At 64.2% G+C, this 25,748-nt stretch overlaps 1 protein-coding gene across 3 annotated transcripts; it reads right to left on the reverse strand.

Moving 5' to 3' along the window:
• Positions 1–2,401: 2,401 nt before the first annotated feature.
• On the reverse strand, positions 2,402–25,226 carry COL11A2 (collagen type XI alpha 2 chain). Of its 3 annotated transcripts, XM_072024803.1 has the most exons (66): positions 25,058–25,226; positions 19,869–20,054; positions 19,577–19,787; positions 18,570–18,732; positions 17,909–18,034; positions 17,320–17,412; positions 16,151–16,234; positions 15,645–15,704; positions 15,480–15,521; positions 15,322–15,384; positions 15,156–15,230; positions 14,960–15,046; positions 14,667–14,723; positions 14,488–14,541; positions 14,329–14,382; positions 14,190–14,243; positions 13,458–13,511; positions 13,012–13,065; positions 12,878–12,922; positions 12,674–12,727; positions 12,527–12,571; positions 12,339–12,392; positions 12,178–12,222; positions 12,028–12,081; positions 11,837–11,881; positions 11,691–11,744; positions 11,523–11,567; positions 11,374–11,427; positions 11,119–11,226; positions 10,986–11,039; positions 10,826–10,879; positions 10,677–10,721; positions 10,506–10,559; positions 10,379–10,423; positions 10,243–10,296; positions 10,108–10,161; positions 9,948–10,001; positions 9,737–9,844; positions 9,519–9,608; positions 9,384–9,437; positions 9,190–9,297; positions 8,996–9,103; positions 8,864–8,917; positions 8,725–8,778; positions 8,452–8,559; positions 8,123–8,176; positions 7,972–8,025; positions 7,830–7,883; positions 7,626–7,679; positions 7,424–7,531; positions 7,290–7,343; positions 7,138–7,191; positions 6,816–6,869; positions 6,611–6,664; positions 6,409–6,516; positions 6,240–6,293; positions 6,082–6,135; positions 5,866–5,973; positions 5,643–5,696; positions 5,481–5,516; positions 5,346–5,399; positions 4,936–5,224; positions 4,735–4,847; positions 4,592–4,660; positions 4,100–4,333; positions 2,402–3,773 (listed from the first exon to the last, which is right to left on the reverse strand). In XM_072024803.1, the coding sequence occupies exons 1-66, from the start codon at positions 25,122–25,124 to the stop codon at positions 3,627–3,629; spliced, it is 5,145 nt and encodes a 1,714-aa protein (XP_071880904.1). In that variant the 5' UTR covers positions 25,125–25,226; the 3' UTR covers positions 2,402–3,626. The 3 variants fall into 3 exon arrangements, with proteins under 3 accessions (XP_071880904.1, XP_071880905.1, XP_071880906.1); XM_072024804.1 differs by lacking the exon at positions 16,151–16,234; XM_072024805.1 differs by lacking the exons at positions 16,151–16,234; positions 17,320–17,412 and having other exon boundaries at positions 25,058–25,225.
• Positions 25,227–25,748: the final 522 nt, after the last annotated feature.

Raw genomic sequence — 25,748 nt, forward strand, 5'->3', positions numbered from 1 at the left:
ATCCTAAAAAACGAGCCCCTGGTGGGCACGGACGTGTGCAGAGCTGGAGGTAGGGCAGGGGGGGCTCCGTGCTGAGCCCCCAGTGCTCCCAGTATAACGTAGGTGACCCAACACTGCTCCCACTGGGACCTGGGCTGCTCGGAGTCTGCCGGAGACTGGTGACGCAGCCCAGTGCCGCCCGCTGACTGGTTGTACTGGGGTTACTGGCGGGCAAGGGAAGCAGGCAGGGCCGTTTCCCCGAAATGCTGGCGTGCCCCACGGGCTGGGGGTGGGGTGACACTGGCTTTGGTGGAAATCCCCTGCGTGGCGGGGTCGGGGGGGGGGGGGGGGGGGGGCGCACGGCACCCACCAGGACACACAGACGGACAGAGCCGCCCGGGGGAGCTCTGTGTGTGTGTCCCCCCCCCGCCCTGAGGACGCCAAGCCTCACAGCATCAGGGTCTTGAGGCCAAGGAGGGATCGCTGGGGCCAGTAAATGGGGGGGGGGACCTTTTGTGATGCTCCGTGCTCAGACAGCTCCAGTTCCCCCCTCCCAGGGTGGTCCTGGAGGGGGCCACCCCCTCCCCAAACCTCCACCCCCAGCCCCATACCATGGGTGCCTTCTGCTTTCTGGGAGTCACAGGAAGGGGGAAATGGGTGCAAAGCGTGCCAGGGACTTTCCAAAAGGCAGTTCCCCCCCAAAAAAAAACTGCTGTCATGTCACCAGTTGCCGGGGGAAAATTGCGAGGGTAGAGCCGAGCCCAGGTGATGGCCTCACGCTCCATCACACGGTGTCCCAGGGGGGAACACCACACCGAAATGAACTCCCCCACACACACCCCCAGGGTGGTGTGATGATGCCAGTGCCCCCAGCATGGAGGAGAGACCAAAAGATCCCCCAAAACACCCCTTTTCCAACACCTGGTTGGAGGGTGACCTGCCCTTGAGGGATGAAGATGCCGAGGTGGGAGCTAACCCCAAAGTGATGCACGAGGTAACCCCAACCCCAACCCCAACCCCAACCCCATGGCGTGCAAGCACGAGGTCCGTGGCGAGCCCTTTGGACTTGGCAGCACTTCACAAAGGGGCACCGGGGCTCCACGTGCCTTCACCCTGCCCTGTTCCGAAGTCCATCTCCTGGTGCAGGCACCGGCAGGTCAAAAGGGATCCGGTAAGCAAGAGGGATCGGGGTCTGGGGATGTGCCCCCCAGCCACGACACCCAGCAGAGCTCATTTAATTTTGAGAGATGCTGATGCTGCCTGCGATGCGCTCTGAAAGCTCAGGTCCCGCCTGGACCCGCATCAGGATCGAGGCCAGCTGGAACTCGGGGCGTCCTCCCAGTCTTGCTGACACCTTCTGGCCAAGCCCTTGATTTGCACACTACGTTTTGCTCCTTTTTCACCACATCCACGTCCCTCATGGGCCACAAGCCCCTAAAATTACAACAAAGGGAACTCTCCTTGCTTTGGGGAGCTCATGGGATGATATGGGAAGGCAAAAGCAGTTTGGGATCACACATACCACAGTGGACGTGCTGTAAATTACTGCGTTTATCAAAGATACCGAGCCTCACCCAGCAAAATAAAACATAATTTGGCATTTCCTTACTGACACGATGCCAGCAGGCAACGTGCTTCTCCCCCACCAAAAGGCAAATGCGACGTGGTGGCATCGCTACGAGGGGCAGAAGGGTGAGATGATGACCCAAAAAAGACGTCACGGTCTCAACAGAGTAGTATATATAGTACAGGTATACTAGTATAGTAGAGGTATACTAGTATAATTTAGGTATATCTAGAATATCTAGTGATAGGATTGTAGGGAATGGCCTCAATTTGTGCCAGGTTGGAAATTATAAGATATTTCTTCTCAGAAAGAGCTTTCAGGCATTGGGGATGGCCAGGTAGGCGGTGGAGTCACCCTCCCTGGGGGTGTGCAAGGAAAGGTGATTAGGGACGTGGTTTAGTGGTGGTTGGACCAAGTGAGCTTGGAAGGTTTCCTCCAACCTTAACGATTTCTGTGATTCTAAGAAAAGTGCGTTCTTGGGGCATTTTTACCCCAGAAGTAATGTCCAGTCCAGTGATGGCCCCCTCTGGGCGAGCACTGCCCCTTCACAGCGGGTTGACAAGCAAGGGATGGAGGCGCCTGCCTCTTTATTCCCCATTTTCTCCCCAAAAATGGGAACTGTGGGGAGTTTCATCACGGAGGAGCTCACGTCGGCAAGCGAGGGGAAAGTGAGAGAAAGGCAACAAAAAAAATAATAATAACCGACCCCCCAAAAGCAGCAAAATTATAGATGATATATTACAATACAACTTAAAAAATTACTTACAAAACATTACACACGCCGCCGGCTCAGCACCAGGGGGCATGCCTCTGCTTTTTAAGAAAACAAAAAAGCAAAGACGGGTGCCCTTTAAACTTCTTTTTATGGGACGGCGCCAAGAAAATAATTTTTTACTTTTTTTTTTTTTTTCTTTCCTCCCTCCTCCCCCAGGCACTGTGCTGGGTCATGCAGAAATTCACATCTCATTTTTTTTTTTTTTTTATGGGGTGGGAAATCCAAAAATTACGCAGCAGGGACCAGTACTGATGGTTGTATCCACTCCTTTAAATAATATAATTAATTTAAAATAGAAAAAAAAAATAAAAACACAGTAAAAACACAACGTCCTTCTTCCTCACTGGTTTCCAGGGGCTACGGGCAGGCGGTGTTGGAGGCTTTTTAAGCACACCCATGGTGAGGACGCCGCGCGGTGACGGAAGGACAGGGACCGGCACCCTTCGCCTTGATGGGTGCTGCGGGGCTGTGAAGCGGCACCCCGGTGCGACAGGGAAGATTTTTCAAATTAATTAGCCTGGTTTAACGGAGTTAACGAAGTCAAGCAGCAGCTTCACCTCTACGAGCCAGGCTGGGCCGGGTTAGGGATCCCACAAATGTCCCTCAGCTCTCGGAGGTGGTCAGGCACTGCTGCCGTGGGGTTGTATATACGGGTGATAGCACGCCTGGGGACAGATTTGGCCCCGGGTCCAGTCCCTTTGACCATAACTTGGAAGCACGAGGGCTGCTGTGGTGCAAATCCACGTGGAAAGGGGGATACGAGAGCTCTCGTGCTAACCCCGAGTGCTCGCTAGCGGTGCATGACCACCGAGGGCGGCGGCGTCCTGGGTGTGCCTTGAAACCCTTCAGCTCTCCGGGCAGAGAGCAAAGCCAAGCAATGCTCCCTTTGCTCATGGGTGTGCTCCTCGAGGGCTTCCCCAGGGTGGTGGAGGTGGGAGCGTGGAAAACGAAGCCCTGGGAGTGCAGGGAAGGAGCACTGGGATTCGGGGAGGGGAGATACTGGGAGGAAGGGAGCACTGCTGGGCGTCGAGGGAGGTAGCCAGTGGATCAGTTAAAAATTTTCCTCTCTGTCTCTCTACATATTAAAATATAGATTTATTCTAAGCGTTAAAGTCTCTTTGGCATCTCTCCAGACCCTGGCCCCAGCGGAGGTGGCGGCGTTTCGGTCTCGACGCGCGCAGACGGGGCTGAGCCCTCCGCCCCTCGCAGCAGCAACGAGGGGAGGCGAGGGGGGCAAGGATCGCCCCACGGGGGAGGCCAGGGTATGGCAGGGAGGGTGACAGTTGTAGGGGAACGGGGTTGGTCCTAGCCGAGGAAACAGACTGGTCCCACCTCGAACCCGAACCTCTGGTTGGGCTCGCCAAAGTCCACGACTCGCACGTCCGTCAGTGGGAGCTGCTCCAGGCGGGGCGTGCTCACCTCTAGCACCGTTCGGCTGGAGCCCTTTCGTGCCTGTAGGGAGAGAGATGGGACAAGGGTTGGGGACACTGGGGACACCCCGGACAGCCCTTCTCTTTATCCCACTTCTGCTGTTGCTGAGTCCCCCTCCGGGTCCAGCAAGGTCCCCACGGAGCCTTCCCTTCTCTAGGTCAAACAACCTCAACTCTCTCTCCATTTCAGCACCTTCTTTTGACTCCTCTGCCCTCATTACCCATTTCATCCACCCCTTTTTGTTCATCCTTCTGTCCCCACTATTCCTCCACGCCCCCAAAACCTTGCTCTCCTTTTCATCTCCCTCCCCGCCGTGCCCAACCCCTCCGCTCCGCTGCGGCGCTCACCGCGCAGCCGTCGGCCACGGCTTTGATGTAGGGGCTGGTGTCGTAGCTCAGCTCCTCCTCGTTGGCCGCCAGGAAGCGGAGGGCATGCCGATGGTCCCCGGTGCTGGTGCTGTGCCAGGCCACCGAGCGGTGGCAGTGGTACGTGAAGTTTTGGCGGGCGGAGACACTGAGGAGCCGCAGGAAGGTCAGCTGCACCACGCCGAGGGGCTGCCCGTCCGAGTCCGTGTAGGAGAACTGCGGGGACACAGGAGGGGAGATGAATGAACAGGGGACGGTGGCCAGAGGGGGGTGCGGAAAAGGGGGGCTGGAGGGGTTCTGCGGGGATGTGGACCCCCGCGTTTCATAGAGGAGGCAGCCAGGGAAGGGGTGATGGGCTCAAAGCCTGGTGGAGGACGTTCCTGGTGGAGGAAGACGGGCACCCGGAAAGCAAAGTGCTTGCTCGGGGACAGGGGGACATCGAGCACATCCCCCGTGAGCCAGCAGTACCCTTACCCTGCTGCCCTCCTTGAACTGACTGAACCACCGCTGGGGCTCCTCCTGCTCCCAGGACGACACCTTCACCTGCAAGAGGAGAGGTGGCCGTGAGCGGACCTCTAGCCGTGGACCCCCACCGCCCTGCCTCCCGCAGCCTTCACCTCCTCGACGTCCTTGCTGGGAAAGACGCAGGTCTCCCCGCCCGCTGTGAAGTTGCAGAAGACCTTGAAGGAGTCTCGGGCACAGCCTTGGTTGGGGTCAATCCAGTACTCGCCTGCGGAGGAACGAGAGGGCTCACTCAGTGCACTGGGGGCAGCGCCGCGGCACCCACCGCCCACCCTCGCCCCCGTGGCGCCGCTCACCGTCGGGCAGACCGGGGTGGCTGAGCTGCAGGTCCTGGCAAGTGCGGGCCGGGTTGTCCTGGGTGCCCATCGGGCGCCGCATGCCCTCGATCTCCTGCTTGAGGGAGTTGAGGGAGCCAAAAATCTCCTCCATGCCGTCGGCGTAGTCACCAGCCGCCTGGTCGGCGGCCGCGCGCTCTCCACCCTCTTCCTCCTCCTCTTCCTCCACCAGCTTGCTGGCGTCGATGGAGCGCTTGCTCTTCTTGGGCAGCTGGATGGGCAGGGGCTGGATCACCTCCCCGGGGGGTCCCTGTGGTGGGCACAGCACCCTCAGCACCCCAAAATGAGGAGCCCGACACCCCATGGCTCAGGGCTCCTGGCCGTCGTGTCCAGCCACCCCTTCCCCCAGCCCCAAAATTTGGGGCGCTCACCGGGTGACCGGGGGGTCCTGGAGGTCCGCGTTCGCCTTTGGGTCCTGCTTGGCCCTAGAGGAAAGGGATGCTCAGAGGGGACAGGCGTTGGGCAAGGGGGTTGGGGGGCGGCGGGGAGGGGGTCTCGGTGCTTACCATGGCTCCCTTGGCACCTTTGGGACCTGCCGGGCCCTACAAAGCAAGACCAGGTCTGTCAGTGCTGGGGGGGGGAAGGGTGACAGCAGGGAGGGCAAGGACGAGAATGGAGGCAGAGGAAGGAGGGATGCAGGACCAGCAGCAGGCAGGGGGGGCACTCACGGGAAGGCCGGGGGGGCCAGCGGGGCCGATGGGTCCAGTAGCTCCGGGGATGCCCTGCGGGATGGGAGGAGAGCGGACAGCGGCGTGAGGACACCGGGGGCTGCCCCGTTCCCACCTCCACCACCCCACCTCCCACAGCACCCCAGTCCTGGAGACCCCCCCCAAACCCCAACCCCGCTCTAAACCCTTCCTCCTGCCCCCCCCCCAGTCTCCCCACACTCACGGTTTCTCCTTTCTGCCCCGTGGAGCCCTGGGGGCCGGGCAGACCCCGGTCTCCCTTCTCCCCCTGCTCCCCTGGGGGTCCGATCAGGCCGATGAGACCAGGGTGGCCCTGGGGGAGGGACACGGGAGGTCAGCACAGGGACGTGGGGGGGGGGGATGCGGGGTGGGGACAGCGTCACCGTCCCCTCCTCACGGTGACCCAGGGCGCCTCGCTCACCTTCTCTCCTTTGGCACCGGTGTCACCTTTGAGGCCGGGGAGACCCGGGGGACCCTGCGGAGGGGGTAGACGGGGAGGGCTCGTGTGATGCAGGGAGCACAAAGCGGGGGTGCCCCCCAATTCGGGGGGCGGCAGAGGGGGTGTGGGGGCACACTCACCACGGGTCCCGGTGGCCCAGCTTGCCCCGTGGTGCCCGGCTTGCCTTGCTCTCCCTGCACAAGTCAGAGGACGTCGCTATCCATCACCGCCACCCTCGGGGGCGCACGGCGAGGGCAGCTGCACCTCGATGTGTCCCCCCCCCCGGGATTTTAGGATATTATCACTTACCACCGAGCCCGGCAGACCCCTGAGACCATCCGGTCCCTGCTTGCCAGCAAGACCCTGCGGCCCCACGGGACCCGTCTTGCCGGGGGCACCCACGGCTCCGGGTTCTCCCTGCGGGCACGGAGGAACCGGGTGAGGCCGATCCCGTGCTTGGGCTTACAGCCCCACTGGGGTCTCCCCACGGGACCCCCCCAGCATCGCTCACCTTCGCGCCCTTCTCGCCCTGACGCCCCTCGGGGCCGGGGGAGCCAGCTGGGCCCTGCGGGGAGGAGAAATAGGGCGGTGAGGGACAAGGACACCAAGAGGGACGAGGACACCGTGAGGGATGGGGACGTGGTGAGGGACGGGGACGTGGCAAGGGATGGGGACGCGGTGAGGCGGGTGCGGAGCCAGCCTCACCCACCACTTACCCTCTTCCCCAGGGGCCCTGGGGGCCCATTTTCACCCGTCGGACCTGGCGAACCCTAAAAGAGAGAGAGGAGTGAATTTGAGCTGGCCTGGTCCCAAAACCAGGGCAGAGAGCGAGGTGGCGAGGAGGATCCCGGGGCGCACGAGGAGAACCCAGGCTGCGGGGTGCCAGGCGCAGCCGGAGGATGGGCGCATGGACGTGAGTGTGGCCCCTTCTCCCCACGCCACAGCACCCCAAAATATCGGCTGCGTGATGGGGACGGCCCCGGGCAGCCGAGGAGGGGGGCGCAGGGAGTGGGGTGCCCACCAAATCCAGGCACTCACCGGCTCCCCAGGCTCGCCGTCCTCCCCGCGCTCACCCTTGGCACCGTCCTGGCCCTGTTGGGAAGGGAAAAACCAGGGTTAGCCCACGGCCCCAAGTGTCCCCCCTAACCCCCCCCATAATTCCTGCAGTCCCTCGGGGACCTGACACTCACCCTGGGGCCCATTTCGCCGGGGGGGCCCGGATCGCCGGGAAAACCAACGGGACCCTGGCATGGAAAGAGCTGTGAGCATGGGGGGACCCCAAAGGGCCTCTGCAGCCACCCAGCCCCGTGCCCCCCACACTTACAGGGTTGCCCTTGGGCCCATCGTCGCCGGGGGGGCCTTTTCCCCCTGGTGGCCCGGCCACACCAGCAGCTCCGGCTTCTCCTTTCTCCCCTCGCTCTCCTCGCGGGCCCTGGGGTGCGAGAAAAGGGGTCAGCACCCCGCAGAGGCAACGGGGCAGGGGGGTACAGGGAGGGGCTTTGGGGTCCCCCCCCATGGGCACTCACCTTGACTCCCGGTTCCCCTTGGATGCCTGGAGCCCCCGATTCACCAGGGTCCCCCTAAAATGGGAAGAGAGAGAAGTGAGCGCCCCCCCCCCTCCAAATCCAAGCCCCCCCCCCCCCGGCGGGGTCCCTTGGCCCCACTGAGCCACCACCACCCCCCCGCAGAGGCTCGGGGCAGACCCTGCTGTCCACCACCCACAAACGTACCTTTTCCCCGGGGGGGCCCAGGTTGCCAACACCTCCAGGGGGTCCCTGGGGTCCCTGCAGTGGGGGGAGAGCAGAGGCGGTCACCCCGGTGCCCCCCAGGAAAGGACACCGGGGACACAGGGGGAGAGGGGGGGTCACTCACGTCAGCTCCGGAGGGTCCAGCGGGGCCACGTGGGCCTGGGGGGCCGGGAGGGCCCTAGAATGGGGGAAAAACACAGCATAAGGATGGGTCTGGGGGGTGTCTCCCCTAAAAAAGTGATGTGGTATTGGGGGGGGGTGGCAAGGACACGCACCATGGGTCCTACGTCACCCGTTTCGCCCTTCTCACCAGCCGGACCAGGCAAACCCTAGGAGCAAAGAGAAAGGGTTAAAATGGGGGGGGTGGAGGGGGTGCTGGGGGTCTTGGGGGGCAGGTGGGGGGCACTGGGTGTCAAAAAGGGGGACGGGGTAACAGTGATAAATGCTTGGGGCCAGGTGGGATGGGGATGCGGTGGCACTGTGGGGACAGCGCCCGCCTCGCTCGGTGCAGGGCAGGGTAAAGCCAGGGGGACTCTGGGGGTCTCTGGGGGTCTTTGGGGGTCTTTGGGGCTCTCTGGGGGTCTTTGGGGGTCTCCGTGCTCACCTGGAGGCCGATGGGGCCAGGGGGCCCATTGAAGCCCCGCGTCCCCTCGTCACCCTTGGCACCGAAGTGGCCCTGGGGACCTCTGGCACCCGGCTCCCCGTCGGCGCCCTGCGGGGTAGGGAGGAGGGTCAGTGCCGCCCGGCTCCCCCCCCCCAATATGGGGTTTGGGGGGGGACACAGACACACAGGGACACCTCCTGGCCCTTGTCACCCCCTCCCCGGGGTGTCACACCATGAGCAGGACCCCCCCTCCCAACCACATCCCCTACTCACGGCGGCTCCGGGCTGCCCCACCGGCCCGATGGGTCCGGGGGGACCGGGGGGACCCTGCGAGGGGAAGGGAAGGGTCAGCGAGGCTGGGACAGCCCAGAAGGGTGGGGGAGGACACGGGGGGGGGACGCGGGCTACTCACGTGCTCGCCCTTGTTGCCCTTGCTGCCCTTCTGGCCCGGTTCGCCCACCTCCCCCTGCGGGAAGACGCTGAGGGATCAGCCCCAACCGGGGGGTGCGGGGACATTGGGGGGGGGGACCGGGTGGCACCTCACCTTGTCACCGTCCTCACCGGGACCACCGGGGGGGCCAGCGGGGCCGGGGAGACCCACGGGGCCCTGAACGCCGTCGCGGCCAGCGGGACCCATGGGACCTTTCTCTCCCTTGAATGGGGGGGGGGGGAAGAGAAAATGAGGGTGAGGGGCACGGGGACATCTGGGGACACCTCGCCGTTCCCCCCGGTACTCACGGGGACGCCTTTCTCTCCGGCAGGGCCCGGTGGTCCTTGTGGCCCCGGTCGCCCGGGGGGGCCAACGGGGCCACCTTGTCCTGGTCCTCCTCTTTCCCCTGGGGAGCCCTGGGGGGGCGAAAGGGATGGGGATGAGGCGGGGGGGGGGGGCAGTGGGATCGTGGATAGTGGATGAGGGGGGCGCGCGCACTTACTGCGGGTCCTGGGGGTCCCGCCGGACCCTCGTTGCCCTTCAGCCCTGGGCCGCCCTGCAAAAAGAGGGGGGGGTCATCGGCGCGCTTTTGGGGTGGGGTGGTGATGGGGGGCACCCGAGGGTGGGTGATACTCACCGGGGTGCCGGGCAGACCCCGCTCGCCGGGGAAACCCCGCAAACCGGCGGGGCCGTCCTTCCCGGGGGAGCCGGTGGGGCCGGGGTCTCCCTAGGGTGGGGGGAGGAAAAAAAAAAAAGGGGGGGGGTCTGAGCCAAAGGGGACCCTGCTCCCCGGTGGTTGAACCGAGCCCCCCCGTGTGGGGACGGTGCTGAAAACCCTCTCCGAAACCTCCTCACCTTGGTGCCCTCTTTGCCCGAGGGTCCCGGCAGCCCTTGTTCTCCTGGGGGGCCGGGGGGGCCCGGGTGGCCGCGCTCCCCCATGGGGCCAGACTCCCCAGCGGGGCCCTGGTGTATAGGGTATGGGGGGGGGGGAGAATCAGCATGACCCCAAAAAGGGAGCGGGTGCACCCCTAAAGTGCAGCACCCCCCCCCCCAGGGAGATGCTCACCTGCGGTCCCACCACCCCGGGGGGGCCGGGGGGGCCGGTCTTGCCTTGGAAACCCTGGAGGAGGAAGGAAATTTGGGGGGGGGGGAGAGGTCAAGGTGAAATTCCACCAAGGTGGTTTGGGGGCAATTTTAGGGTGTGGGGTGAGGGGGGGGGCACTCACGACTTCTCCTCGCTGCCCGGGGTGCCCGGGGAGCCCGTCCTTGCCGGGGGGGCCCTGTGGGAGAGGAGTGGGAGGGGGTGAGAGGTGCGGGTGGCACCCCAGGGTGGGGGGGGGAACGGGGACCCCACTACTCACGGGAGGTCCTTTGGGTCCCGGGAAGCCGTTGGTGCCCTGCGGTCCCGGCAGGCCCTAAAGCGGAGCGGAGAGGGGTATTTAGGGCGCATGGGACCCCCCCTCGCCCCCCCCCAAAAAAATCCCGGCACCCTCTTACCCTTTCTCCCGGAGGACCGTGGGGGCCGTCGCTGCCGGAGGTGCCCTGTGGGAGCAGGGAGAGCGGGGTTTAGGGCGCCCAGTGCGGGCACCCCGCCGAGCGCACCCCCCCACCCCAAAACACTGACCTTGGCCCCCGACTTCCCGGTGGCTCCTCGCGGACCCCGCTGGCCCCGGGGACCCTGTGGGAAGAGGCAGAGGTGGCTCGAGGACCCCCGCCCCATAGATTTGGGTGCTGGGACCCCAAAACCAGCTGGAGAGGACCCCCCCCCTCCCCGTTATCCCTACCCCGGACTCACCGTGGGGCCACGCTCACCCCTGGGCCCCGATTTCCCCGAGAGACCCTATAAAAGAGAGAGAGCTTCAGGGACGTGCCATGGGGCAGGACCCCATAGCATCGTGCCCCCCCCATGGGGACACAGCCCCACAGCGGGGGGCGGCCACTCACCCGAGCGCCCTTCTCGCCGTTGCTGCCCGGAAAACCGGGGAACCCCTGCGAGCCCTGGGGAGGGAGAATTTGGGGATTGGGGGGGGGGCAGCAATATTTGGGGAGGGGGAACGGGGACGTGAAAATGGGGCAGCCCCACGGCCACCGCCACCGCGCTCACCTTGGGGCCCTGGCGCCCCGGGTACCCGGGCAGCCCCGGCACTCCCAATTTGCCCTATGGGAGAGAAAAAGGGGGTGTCACAGGGCACCCGCTGCACCCCCCCAAATCCCCCAAGCCCCCCGCAGCCCCTCACCTTCTCGCCCACCAGCCCAATGGGGCCGGGGTCACCGGTGGGGCCTGTGCGCCCCTTGGGACCCTCGGGTCCGTCCTCGCCGCGGGACCCCGGCACGCCGACCTCGCCCTGGGGGTAGAGGGGGCGTCAGGGCAGCCTCAGTGGGGTCACGGCCTCAATGGGGTCACGGCCCCAATGGGGTCACGGCCTCACCAGGACCATGGCCTCAATGGGGTCACGGCCCCTATGGGGTCACGGCCCCCCGCGTGCACCTACCCGGTCTCCTTTCACGCCCATGTCCCCCTTGAAGCCGGGGAAGCCTTCCTCGCCCTGCGGGGTTGGAGAGGCAGTTTTGGGGGTTTTTTGGGGTTTTTGGGGGTCATGTGGTGCCCCTCCATGTCGAGGGGGCGAGGGGGGGCTCCTACCTTCTCACCCTTGTGGCCCTTCAGCCCTCGGATGCCGTCCACGCCCTGGGGAGGGGGGAGAGTCACGGGGAGACCCCGAGCACCGCAGGCGGGCTCCTGCCCCGATTCCTCCTCTTCTTCCCCCAAAAAACTGCCCCCGTCCCCCCCCCCCAAATTTTAGGCACTGACCTTCACGCCGCGGGGGCCCGGGTATCCGATGGGACCCTGGGGACCCGAGGGGCCCTGGGGAGGAGAGGAGGGGGGGGGGGGGTGAGGGACGGGTGCCATCCACGCGGGGACCCCGTCCCCTCACCGCCGCCCCCCTGCGCCCTTACCTGGTGGCCTTTGGTGCCGGGGGGTCCCTCCTTGCCGGGGTGACCCTAAAGCAGAAGGGATGGAGATGGAGAGACCCCAAAACAGGGCACGCAGCCCTCCCCCCACCCCAAGGCACCGGGGCCCCTCCGCGCGTCACCGCCGCGGGCAGGGGGCAGCGCCTGCGGTGACACCGGGCAGGGGGGGCACTCACGGGGGGGCCGTCGGAGCCGGGCATGCCGGGGAGGCCGGGTTTGCCTTGGGGGCCCTATAGGAAGAAAATTAGGGTCAGAATAGGGTCAGGGTGTCACCGAGGGGCAGAGGGCAGCGCCGTCCCCACGCGTCGTCCCCCCCCACGCGTCACCTTCTCTCCAGGAGGTCCCGTGGCGCCCTGGGGGCCCGGCAGACCCTAAAATACAGAGGTGAGGTGGGAGTCACCTCCTGTGACCCCCCCTCAGCATTTCTGGTTGTGCCGGGGGGGGGGCAGGGCTCTGTTTGCCCCCCCCCAGTCCTTGGGGTGCTCACCTGGGTGCCGGGGGTCCCCTGCTGGCCGGGGGGTCCGGGCTCCCCTTGCGGCCCCTGTGACGGATCGGACACGGGATCAGTTCCCAAAATTGACCCCAGAGGAAGCACTGGGGACCCCAGTGGGGGGGGGGACAACCCCCCCAGGTGGGGGTCCCAGTGTTGGGGGGGGGGAGGATGGTGGCACTCACCAGGTTCCCCTTGGGCCCTACAGGACCGTCCATGCCGCGCACGCCCTGTGGGGGAGACACAATTTGGGCACCGTGGGGGGGGGACACGGGGGGGCCACCAACAGGTTTGGGAGGGGACGGGGATGGGGTCCCCCCCACGGCACTTACCGGAGGACCGGGGATTCCCGGGGGGCCTTTGGGGCCGAGCAAACCTCGGGGACCCTGTGCGGGGAGAGGGGGCGTTACGGGGGGGGGGGGGCAGCACCCATGGGGGGGTCTTCGCCCCGAGACCCTCACCCTCAGGGGGTTCATGCCAACGCCTGGGGGTGTGGGGTCTTTGTGTGCCCCCCCCCCCAGCCCCACGCTCCGTACCGCTTCTCCGGGCAGCCCTCGGGGTCCCACCTCGCCGTCATCTCCCTGCAAGGGGGGGGCGCAAAAAGGTGAGCGGGGCCGGACCACCGACCCCCTCCCCACCCTATAACCCCCCCCCCCACGGCACCACTCACCCTCTCTCCGTCCTCACCGGGGGGTCCTGGCATGCCCTGGGAGCCGGTTTCACCCTGGGGGGGGGAAAAGCCAGGGGGGGTCACATCCCCGTGCCGGAGCGTGGCGGCACCGGTGGCACCGGCGGCTATGGGGTGTTGAGCGACAGCGGGTTTGGGGTGGGGGGGGGGTGAGGGGGGGCCATGAATGCACACAGTGTCTGCGCCGCCTCCCCCCCCTCAATGGGGGGCTCTGTGCTGGCTGCAGGGGGGGCTGAGGGGGGGACAACGCGGCTGGCGGCGGGCGCCAGTGTTTGCTCAGCCCGCGGTGCGCACCGGGAGGGGAGGCGGAGAGGGGGGGTGTGTGGGTTTTTTTTTTGGGGGGGGGGAGTAGAAGGGTTTGGCAGCGGACCCCCGCTGTGGGGGTGGGGGGTGGGGGGTGGGTGTCCCCCCCCCTCCCCGTCACTCACCCTGTGCCCTTTGTCACCCGGCAGCCCCGGCAGCCCATCGAAGCCTCGGTCACCCTGGGGAGGGGGAAGGAGGGAGGTCAGGGAGGGATGCGTGCCGAATTCACACCGGAGTCACACCGGATCCACTCCGGATCCACTCCAAACACATGCTGGATCCACACCAGACCCACACCAGATCCTTACAGGACCCACTCCAGATCCACACCAGATCTACACCAGACCCACACTGGACCCACACTGGACCCACACCGGATCCATACAGGACCCACACTGGACCCACACCAAACCGACACCAGACCCACACTGGATCCACTCCAGATCCACTCCAGATCCACACCAGATCCACACCAGACCCACACCGGATCCATACAAGACCCACACCAGACCCACACTGGACCCACACTGGACCCACACCGGATCCATACAGGACCTACTCCAGATCCACACCAGACCCACACCAGATCCACACCAGATCCACTCCAGATCCACACTGAATCCACACCAGACCCACTCCGGATCCACACCAGACCCACACAGGACCCACTCCAGACCCACACCAAACCCACACCAGATCCACTCCAGACCCATGGCACCGCGGTGCCACCAAAAGCGCCCCACATCCCGAGCGTCCCCCCCGGCACCAGGACCCCCCGCGGGATCCTTGTGGGTCACTGGCACCCTGGGGACCCCCAGATCCCGAGGGGATCCCGCAGCCCCCCCCGACCCCGTTACCTTCACACCGGGATCTCCGGGCATCCCCCGGGCGCCGTCAGCTCCCGGCCGACCCTGCAGGACACGGAGGGGTGAGAGGGGCACGGACCCCCCCCCCATTGACCCCAATCTCCACCCCCCACCCCCCCAAAAAACTCACCCTCCTGCCTGGCTTCCCCGGGGGTCCTGTGAGTCCCTGAGGGCCGCGGGGACCCTGGGGGGAAGGCCAAAAATTAATGGGGTCCCCCATAACGAGGGGGCTCGGAGCCCAACGGAGAGGGGGGGGGGGACACCACCACGACGCCGGGGGGGCTCTCACCTGGGGCCCAAAATCTCCAGATTCGCCCTTCATCCCGGTGCTTCCAGGCTGCCCCTGTAAGCGGGCAACAAAAAGGGGTATTTTGGGGGGGGGCACGGGTACACCAGACCCCCCCCCAGCCACCCCAAAAGGCACCTGCAGCCCCCTTCCCACCCCCCCAAAATCCCACCGATACCCACCATGGGTCCGGGGCGGCCGGTGTACCCCATGGGTCCGGGGGGGCCCCGGAGGGCGAGCTGGAGGAGAAGCAGAAAAAAAGAGGGGGGGGGTTATTTTTCCGGGGGGGGCACCCCAAAATTTGCATCTTTCTGGGGCCACGCACCCCAAAAGCCGGTGCAAAGCCATGGGAAGGGCGACGGTGGCGGCCTCTGTCCCTTGACCCCAAGGGGATGGGGGGGCCTCGAGGGGACACGAGGGACATGAGGGCCCCCCACCCCCACCCCAGGAGCCCCCCCCCAAAAAAAAAACTCACCCGTGCTTGCTGCAGGAGGGCCTGAGCCTGCGCCTCCTGCGCCGAAACCGCCGGCCCCTTGTCGCCGCCGCCACTGCCGAAACGGAACTGGGATGGGGTGGGGGGGGTGACACACAAAATTTAATTTTGGGGAGGGGGGGGGCCACCCCCAATTTTCCCAATCCTCCCCCCTGCAACCCCTTCCCCAAAAACTCACCGGCAGCATCATGGAGGTGCCGGGGGGGCCGGGGGTCCCGTCGGAGCCGGGCAGCCCGGCACGGCCGGGGGGGCCCTGGGGGGGGACGAGCGGGGTGGGGGGGTCACGGTCACGGGCGGTGACCTCACGGTGACCCCCCCCCCCCCCCAAAAAGCCCCCTACTCACCCTCTCGCCGGGTTCTCCCGGGGCTCCCGGTGGTCCCTGCGTCCCCGGTGGGCCTGACATACCCTGGGGAGGGGAGGGGGGGGGGCAGCATGATGAGGGGGGGTCCTGGTGCTGCCCCCCCCCCCACCCCACCCAATTTTCCCCCCCCCGGGTCTTACCGCGGGTCCCTCGGGGCCGGGGGGCCCCTCCACCAGCATCCCCTGCGGACGGACAGAAGGACATTAGGGACAGGGCGGTGACACGGGGAGGGGGGGATGTGCCCCCCCCCGTTTGGTTTTGGTTTTTTTTGGGGGGGTTTTAAGGCTGGGGGGGGGGGCACGTACCGGTTCGATGACGGCCGGCTCGCCCTTCTCACCCTTGTAGCCCCTGGCCCCTCGCACAGCCTGTGGGAGGGGGGGCAGGGAGGTAACCCCAAAAGGTCAGAGGTCAGTATGGGCCCCCCCCAATTAATTAGCGCTCCCCCCCCCCTCCTCCCAGACACACACAATTAACACAGGCGTAATTAGCACTCACCCCCCCTCTCCGCACAATGAGCTGCGCACGACGAGGTGACACCCCCACCCCCAAAACAGCCCCCCCCCCAAAAGGAGAGGGGATTTTAGGGATTGGGGATGGGGAGGGGGGGTGGGATATAGGGTGGGGGGGGCAAATGGGGTGGGGGGGGGCACACAAACGATGCCAAGGAGACGGACGCAAGGACTTCAAGACAGGACGCACAGACACATGGTGCCCCCCCCCAAATCCCCAAATCATCTTGGACCCCCCCACCCTAAGACCCCCCCCCAACACCACCACCACCAGGACCCCTCCCCCCAGACCCCGGCGTTACCTCCAGCGGGGGGGGGGCGGCCGCCGGCCCCATATCGCCCTCGGGGTCCCACAGATCCGGGGCGGCGGTGGCCCCATGGGGGTCCTGGGGTGGGGGTGGGGGGGAGGGGGGGGGCGAGGGGGGGATATTGGGGTGGGGGGGGAGAGCGGTCATGGGGGGGGTCATGGGACGGACGGACGGACAGACGGACGGACAAGCGAAGCCAAACGATCGCGGGGTGATAGCGGCCCCCCCTGTGGGGGGGGCGTGAAATGGGGTCGGGGGGGGGGATTTGGGGTCGGGGGGGGGGATTTGGGGTCGTTTTCTACCTGCTGGGGGCTGTCGGCTCCCTTCCATACAGCCCTGGTCCCAAAGGGTGGGGGGGGGGGAGGCACGGCTTGGCCCCCCCCGCCTCTTGTGTTATTTTGGGGGAGAAATCCCGTTTTTGGGATGTTTGCCACCGCCGGGATAGTACCCGGAAGGTGGGCGGCGTGTTCTTCATCATCATCATCATCATCATCATCATCAAAATCATCCAAATCATCATCCAAATCATCATCAAAATCATCAAAATCATCAAAATCATCATCAAAAAAATCATCATCCAAATCATCCAAATCATCCAAATCACCCAAATCATCATCAAAATCATCAAAACCATCCAAATCATCAAAATCATCAAACTCATCATCAAAATCATCCAAATCATCCAAATCATCATCAAAATCATCAAAATCGTCATCAAAATCATCATCCAAATCATCATCCAAATCATCAAAATCATCATCAAGATCATCCAAATCATCGTTATCTGAGGGTTTTTGGGGCTGGCCCCCGAGGGGGGGGTCAGGGGGTGTCCGGCTCCGAGGATGAGGATGAAGATGATGATGATGAGGAGGAGGAAGGCGATGAGGAACCCACCCAGGTCGGGGGGGGGCAGAGCACCCAATATCACCACGAGGGACCCCAAAAAAAATGAGGGGGGGACACCACGACGACAATGGGTGTCCCCCCCCCTTTCAGCCCTCCCCTTCTTTTCCTATCCAGCCACTAATGGGGGGGGGGGACACAAATAATGTGGGGGGGGGGGACACACAAATAAATTGGGGGGGGGGGGGCGCTGCGACACAGCAGACGGACGGACGGATGGACGGACAGACGGACAGACGGACGGGGCTGCCCGGCGTTACCTTTTTTTCGGGCCCCCCCCCTTGCGGGGGCCCCTCCTGGCTATTGGCGTAGTAGTAGGGGTACTCGTAGTACTCCGCGTCCTCCTCAAAGTACTGGTTGGGGCGGGGGATTTAAGGGGGGGGGGGGACAGACGGACACACGGACGGACGGACGGACGTGGGGCGAGAAGAAGGAGACGTCACCGTAACGCCGCCCCCAAAGGGGAAGGGGTGAGGTGGGGGGGGGACACCCCCTCCAAATTTTTAGGGGCGCAAAATCCAACTTGGGGGGGGCGCAAATCCAACTTGGGGGGCGCAAATTCACCCAGGGGGGCACAAATTCAACTTGGGGGGGCGCGAATCCAACTTAGGGGGTGCAAATCCAACTTGGGGGGCGCAAGTTCAACTTGGGGGGCGCAAATCCTCCTTGGGGGGGCACAAAATCCAACTTGGGGGGGGTGCAAATCTACCCAGGGGGGCGCAAATTCAACTTGGGGGGCACCACGTTCACCCCCAAGCCTCTCCTTTCCGCGTGCCCTCCCCTCAAGTCCATCCACCCCCTCCCCAAAAAAAAAAGCTCCCCCCACCCCCCCAGCCCCTGCGCCCCCACCTCGTGCCGCTGCCGGGGGGGCTCCTGCGCCTGGGGGCCGCCGGGGGCGCAACGGGGGGCGTAGTGCTCGCAGTACTCGAAGGCCGCCTGGGGGTCGGGCGCGATGAGCAGCTGCTGGATGTCACCCTAGGGACATTTTTGGGGGGGGGGGGGGGACAAAATTAAAAATTGGGGGTCCTTAGGGGCGAGGCGAGACCCCCACTCCCCAAAAATGATAATAATAAAATATATGATAATAAGAATAAAATATAATAATAATAAATAAATAATAATAAAGAAGAAGAAGAAGAAGAAGAAGAAGAAGAAGGAGAAGAAGTAGAAGAAGAAGAAGAAGAAGAAGAAGAAGAAGAAGAAGAAGAAGAAGAAGAAGAAATAATAAATTATAAATAATAATAATAAATAATAAGTGATAATAATAATAATAAATAATAATAGTTTAAAAATAATAATAAATAGTAATAATAAATGATAAAAATAATAATAATTAATTAATAATAATGAATAATAAATAATAGTAAAAATAATAGTAATAAATAATAATTAATAAATGATAATAAAAAATAATGAATTAATGATAAATAAAAATAATAATAAATAAAAATAAAAATTAATAATTAATAATTAATAATAATAATAAAATTAATTTTAAAAAGTGGTTTACCTGGAACACCTCGTCGTCCAGGATGCGGGTGCCGAAGACGGTGATGCCGCGGGTGTCGAGGACGGGGTGGGGGCTGCGGGGCAGGGGGCGCTGCGCCCGCTCCTGGCAGTCCAGCAGCAGCGTCACCCCCCGGCCCTGGACGCTCAGGGCCACCCGGTGCCACCTGCGGGGACAGCGGGATGTGGGGACGGGGTGCTATAGGGCGCCCCAGGGCCCCATAGGGTGCCGTAGGGTGCCAAAGGGTGCCCAGGAGTCCCATAGGGTGCCCCAGAGTCCCATAGGGTGCCCCAGAGCTCCATAGGGTGCCATAAGGTGCCATAGGGTGCCCCAGACCCCATAGGGTGTCCTAGAGACCCATAGGGTGCTATAGGGTGCCCCAGAGTCCCATAGAGAGCCTTAGGGTGCCCCAGAGTCCCATAGGGGGCCCTAAGGTGCCCCAGAGCCCCATAGGGTGCCCCAGAGTCCCAGAGGGTGCCACCTGCGGGGACATCCAAGTGGTGGTGATGGGGTGCCATAGGGTGCCCCAGGGCCCCATAGGGTGCCCTAAGGTGCCCTAGAGTGCCCCAGAGCCCCATAGGGTGCCATAGGGTGCCCCAAGTCCCATAGGGTGCCAAAAGGTGCCATAGGGTGCCCCAGACCCCATAGGGTGTCCTAGAGTCCCATAGGGTGCTATAGGGTGCGCCAGAGTCCCATAAGGTGCCATAGGGCGCCCCAGAGCCCCATAGGGTGCCCCAGAGCCCCATAGGGTGCCATAAAGTGCCATAGGGTGCCATAAGGTGCCATAGAGTGCCCAGGAGTCCCATAGGGTGCCCCAGAGCCCCATAGGGTGCCCCAGAGTCCCATAGGGTGCCCTAGGGTGCCCCAAAGCCCCATAGGGCTCCCCAGAACCCCATAGGGTGCCACCTGCGGGGTCACCGGCACGTGTCTACGGGGCGATGCTGGGTTCCCAAGAACTTAGAGATACGGGACCGCTTTTGTCACCCAGGGGTGGGTTTTGGGGTACCCACTCGCCGTCGGCCAGGTCGACGCCGCGGAATTGGGGGTAGTCCTCGGGGGCCGGGCGGCCGTGCTGGTCCTCGTAGAGGAACAGGGGCGAGCGGCCGAGCTCCAGGCCCAGCTGCTGGGCGCCGTCGCGGTCGTAGACGGAGAGGAGGAACGCCCGGACCCCCGGCTTGGCCTTCACCAGCGCCATGATGGAGAAATCGGCGGGGAATTTACCTAAAAACGCAGGGAATCACCCCAAAATGGAGAGAGCGGTTCGGAAGTGGTTACCGGTGCCGGTGGCGCGCCGGGGCTTACCGGGGAAGAGCTGGCGGGTGGGGGCGCTGAGTTGGGCGCGCCGCGTTATCCGGTACGCGGTGTCGGTGCCGGTGCCACTGGTGCCACTGGTGTCACCGGTGCCGTGCCGGGAGCAGAAGCCCGGAGCCTTCTTCACGCCCTCGGGCAGGGTGTGGAGCTGCAGGACCTGGAGGACGTCGACGGGATCTGCATGGGGGGGAAAGTGGGGGTGGTGGGGTGCTGTAGGGTGGCCCTGAGTCCCATAGGGTGCTCCAGAGCCCCATTGGTGACCCAAAGTCCTGTAGGGTGCCCCAAAGTCCCATAGGGTGCCATAGGGTGCCCCAGAGACCCATAGGGTCCCATAGGTGTCCCAAAGTCCCATAGGGTGCCCCAGAGTCCCATATGGTGCCCTGGAGTCCCATAGGGTCCCATAGGGTGCTCCAGAGTCCCATTGGTGACCCAAAGTCCTGTAGGGTGCTCTAGAGTGCCATAGGGTGCCATATGGTCCCCTGGAGTCCCATAGGTGCCCCAAAGTCCCATAGAGTGCCCCAAGTCCTGTAGGGTGCCATATGGTGCCCTGAGTCCCATAGGGTGCCATAGGGTGCCCCAAAGTCCTGTAGGATGCTCCAGAGTCCCATAGGTGCCCCAAAGTCCTGTAGGGTGCCATATGGCGCCATAGGGTGCCCCAGAGTCTCATAGGTGCCATAGGGTGCCCCAGAGTCCCATAGGTGCCCCAAAGTCCCATAGGTGCCCCAAAGTCCCATAGGGTGCCATATGGTGCCCTGGAGTCCCATAGGGTGCCATATGGTGCCCCTAAGTCCCATAGGTGCCCCAGAGTCCCATAGGGTGTCCCAGAGTCCCATAAGATCCCATAGGGTGCCCAAGAGTCCCATAGGGTGCCATAGGGTACCCCAGACACCAAGGGCTGCCCCAAGCACTGTAGGGTACCCTGGGGTGCCATAGGGTGCCCCAAGCACTGCAGGGGTGCCAGGGGGGCAGGAGGGTGCCAAAGGGTGCCCCATACACTATGGGGTACTATAGGATGCCATGGGGTGCCATAAAGTGCCCTATGCACTGCGGGGTGCTATAGGGCACCAAAGGGTGCCACGAGGTGCCCCATGAACTACGGGGTGCTACAGGATGCCACGGGGTGCCATGGGGTGCCATGGGGTGCCCCAAGCACTACAGGGTGCTATAGGATGCCATGGGGTGCCATAGGGTGCCCCATACACTATGGGGTGCTATAGGGTGCCGTGGGGTGCCCCATGCTCTACAGGGGCTGCCCCAAGAGTACCACGGGGGTGCCGTGGGGCACCGTGGGGTGCCGTGGGGCACAATGGGGCGCTGTGGGGCACAATGGGGCTCTGTGGGGCGCCGTGGGGCACCGCAGCCGTGCCCGGCACACCCGTCCGGCCGCTATCCGAATTCCAATCTCCCCCCCCCTCCCGGGACGCCCATGAAGGGCGGCTTTGTTCGGCCGGGCGGCAGCGGGGGGCTCTCACCTGTGCCCGCGCCCCCCCCTCCCCGCCCCCCTCCCACCCCAAAGACCCCAAGCAGACCCCAAAAAACCTCCCCCCACCCCCACCCCAAATCCCCCTGCCCAGCTCCCAGCGCCGGCCCCGCGTCCCCACCATCTGCAGAACCCATTGGGGCCGCGGCCAAGCTTTGGGGGGGGGGGACATGGGGAGGGCGGGGGGTGCGCACTGGGGCCTCCCCCTCCCCAAAACCCCCCCAACCCTTCCCCTCCCTCCTTTCCCTGACCCCCCACAAGCCCCCAACCCCATATGGACGGGGGCCACACCGTGCGCGCGCCCCGCGTCCGTCCTTCCGTCCATCCATCCTCCTGTCCTCCCCCCCCCTTTTTTTAAATTTTTTTAATTTTTTTGATTTTTTTGATTTTTTTTTCCATCCCCCCGCCCCCCCCTCTCCTAGCCTTCCCCAGCCAGCCCCCAGCCTGCGTTTCTCATCATCCTCACCCTCCTTCCTCCCCCCTCTCCCCAGGCCGGGATTTCGGAGGGGGCACCGCGGCGGGGAAGCTCGCAGCCCCCCCTTTCCAAGACCCTATAAAGGATGCTCTGGATTTTTTTATATATTTTTTTTTTTGGGGGGGGGGGGGCCACGCGTGCACACACGAGGCCGAAGGTCCCCTCCTCTTCCTCGCCGCCCGCGGCGCTTGGCCCCCACCCAGGCCGGCACAGAGACACCTTTCTTCTGCCCCGCAGCGAGAGGAAAACCCATTACGGATGCATAACTCAATTCCCGGGGGGGGGGCACAGGGGAAAAATTAAAAAAAAAAATGCAGCCCCCCCCTCCTTTTCCTTCCCTCGTCCTCCCCTCTCTGCCCCCATCCCGTTTTTCGCCGTCTCCTCGTCTCCCCCTGGGATTGGGGAGGGGGGAAATTGGGGACCCCAAAACGAGGGCGCCGAACCCAAAGCTCCCCGTGCGGGGCCGGGGAGCCCCCAAGACCCCCGGGGCTCCGGGTGGACCCCGTTGGGTGGCCCCAAGACCCTTGGGTGGCCCCAAAATGCCCAGGGAGACCCCCGGGTGGCCCCAAGGTCCCCAGGTGTCCCCAAGGACCCTCAGGCGTCCCCAAGACCCCTGGGTGGCCCCAAGACCCCCAGGAAGACCCCCGGGTGTCCCCAGGACCCCCAGGTGTCCCCAAAACTCTTGGTGTCCCCAAAGCCCCCCCAGGTGTCCCCAAGACTTCTGGGTGTCCCCAAGACCCCCAAGAAGACCCTAGGGTGCCCCAAGGCCCCTCGGGTGTCCCCAAAGTCTCCCAGGTGTCCCCAAGACCCCCAGGTGTCCCCAGAACCCCCCAGGTGTCCCCAAGACTCCTGGGTGTCCCCAAAATCCCCCAAGTGTCCCCAAGACCCTTGGGTGTCCCCAAGACCCCCAGGAAGACCCCCAGGTGTCCCCAAGACTCCTGGGTGTCCCCAAAGCCCCCCCAGATGTTCCCAAAACTCCCCAGGTGTCCCCAAAGCCCCCCAGGTGTCCCCAAGAATTTTGGGTGTCCCGAAAACCCCCAGGAAGACCCCAAGGAGTCCCCAGGACCCCCAGGTGTCCCCAAGACCCCCAGGTGTCCCCAAATCCCCCCAGGTGTCCCCAAGCCCCCCCCCCCATGCGCCCCCAAAACCCCCCTTCCCCTCCATCCCCCAGGTGCCGGGGCTTTCCTCCACCGCTTGTTTGCGGGGTTAATTTTTTTGGGGCGAAAAGGGTCCGATTCTGGAAAAAAGGTTTTGTGTGTGTATGGGGGGGGGAGAGGAAGGTGATCTGGGGGGGGGGGGGGACGGGGGGGGGGCACGCAGCCGGCGCCTGATCCCGACCCAAGGAATTTCCAGCAGCCGCTGCCAGGGAGCGAGTGGAAAATGAGCCGGGGCGGGAGCCGGGTTTATGGGGCCGGGGGGGGGGACACGGGGCACACCGTGGGGGGGGGGACACGGGGAGGGGGTGAGGGGGACACGGGGAGTGGGGGGGGGACACCTGGGGCACCCCCGTGATGGGGTGGGGGGGGAAAAGGGGATGGAGAGGATGGGGTCCCCAGGGGGTGCCCAGGTTTCTTTGGGGTTTTTTATGGGGTGGGGGCCGCCGGGACCCCCTGGTGCCATGGGGGGGGTGGGGGGGTGGCACTGGTGTCCCCCCCCCCGGTGTCCCCCCCCCCACACCCCAAGGGCTATAAAAAGCCCGGAGCCGCCCGCGGTGGCCACGGGGCTAAAAATATCCCGGGTGGGACCAGTGCGGTGCTGGGCGTGCCGCGGCCACCCCAGTGCTCCCAGTGCTCCCAGTGCTCCCAGTGCCGGCCCCCAGCAGGTCCCAGTACTCCCAGTAGCTCCCAGTGCCACTCACCCCACGTCCCGCTTACAGTCCCGGCGGATTTCCCAGTCGTCCCCCCCTTCCCCAGTTAGAGCCCTCCCAGTATGTCCCAGTTAAGCCTCCCCGCAGTTCCCAGCTCCCCAGTTAGAGCCTTCCCAGTATGTCCCAGTTAAAGCCTCGCTGCGGTTCCCAGCTCCCAGTGAGGGCTCCTCCGTGTCTCCCAGTTACAGCCCAGTTCTCCCAGTTCTCCGACCTACCACCCCTCTGCGCCTCCCAGTTACCATCTCCGGGATCCCCCAGCACTCCCAGTATCGGCTCCCCAGTGCCTCCCAGTTAGAGCCCTGCGGCATCTGCCCAGTGCTCCCAGTAACAGCTCCCAGTTAGACCCAGCACCTCTGGTGCTCCGCGCTGTAGGTCCCCAGTCCTCCCAGTAAGAGCTCCCAGTTAGGTCTAGTGTCTTGGGTGCTCTGAGCTGTAGCACCCCAGTCCTCCCAGTAACAGCTCCCAGTGAGCACCCAGCGTCCTCAGTGCTCTGAGAAGGGCTCCCAGTCCCTCCCAGTGCTCCCAGTAACAGCTCCCACTTAGATCCAGTATCCTGGCTGCTCTGAGCTGCATCTTCCCAGCTCCTCACCGTGCTCCCAGTCCCTCCCAGTTCGAACCAGTACCCCAGGTGCTCTGAGCAGCACCTCCCCAGTCCCTCCAAGTCCTCCCAGTAACAGCTCCCAGTCCTTCCCAGTGCTCCCAGTAACACCTCTGTTAGATGCAGCATCACAGGTGCTCCGAGCAGCACCTCCCTCACAGTACTCCCAGCAACAGCTCCCATTAAGAACCAGTACCCCCATTACTCCAAGCATCGCCTCCCCGCTCCCTCCCAGTAACAGCTCCCAGACAGCCCCAGTCCATCCCAGTAACAGCTCCCAGTCAGATCCAGTACCGCAGGTGCTCCGAGCAGCATCTCCCAGTGCTCCCAGTCCCTCCCAGCAGCATCTCTCAGTCCTTTCCAGTCCTCCCAGTCGCATCTCCCAGGGCTCCCAGTTCTCCCAGTAGCATCTCCAGGTGCTCCCAGTCCCTCCCAGTAGCATCTCCCAGTGCTCCCAGTCCCCCCAGCAGCATCTTCCAGTCCTCCCAGTAACATCTCCCGGTGCTCCCAGTCCTTCCCAGTTCTCCCAGTCGCATCTCCCGGGGCTCCCAGTCCCTCCCAGTAGCATCTCCCAGTGCTCCCAGTCCCCCCAGCAGCATCTTCCAGTGCTCCCAGTAACATCTCCCGGTGCTCCCAGTCCGTCCCAGTCCCCCCAGCAGCATTTCCCAGTCCCCCCAGCACCATCTCCCAGTCCTCCCAGTCCCCCCAGCAGCACCTCCCAGTGCTCCCAGTCCCTCCCAGTCCCCCCCAGTTCTCCCACCTGCGGCGGCCAGAGCCAGGCTGAGCCCGAGGAGGGCGAGGGGCAGCGCGGGGCCGCTCCGGGCCATGGCTGGGGGGGGGATTTTTGGGGTCGGGGTGGGGGGGGCTCGGTTCCCGTTCCCGTTCCCGCTCCGCTCCCGGTCCCGGTCCCGTCCCGAGTGCGCTCGGGCCCCGCCGCTGCCCGCTCCCGGTCCCGGTCCCAGCCCCGCCGCCCCCGGCCCGCCCCCGCCCGGCCCCCGGGGCTGCCCCGGAACGAACCCGCCCCCCCCCAAGGGGAACGCCCCCGGCCCCGGGCCGTGGCCCCATCCCATAGCCCCGTCCCTATCCCATAGCCCTATTCCCATCCCATAGCCCCAGCCCAGTCCCATATCCCCATCCCCTATTCCCATTCCATCCCCTATCCCATATCCATCCCATACCCCTGTCCCCATCCCATACCCCCAGCCCCGTCCCATATCTCCATCCCATATCCCCATTCCTGTCCCCATCCTATATCCCCATCCCCTATTCCCATTCCATCCCCATCCCATAGCCCTGTCCCCATCCCATAGCCCTGTCCCCATCCCATATCCCTAATCCCATCCCATATCCCCATCCCATCCCCATATCTCCATCCCGTATCGCTATCCCATATCCCCAGCCGGTCCCGTATCCCCATCCCATCCCCATCCTATATCCCCAACCCTGTCCCC

Source organism: Anas platyrhynchos, chromosome 17 (genome assembly GCF_047663525.1).
Source record: "Anas platyrhynchos isolate ZD024472 breed Pekin duck chromosome 17, IASCAAS_PekinDuck_T2T, whole genome shotgun sequence".
NCBI classification, from domain to species: domain Eukaryota; kingdom Metazoa; phylum Chordata; class Aves; order Anseriformes; family Anatidae; genus Anas; species Anas platyrhynchos.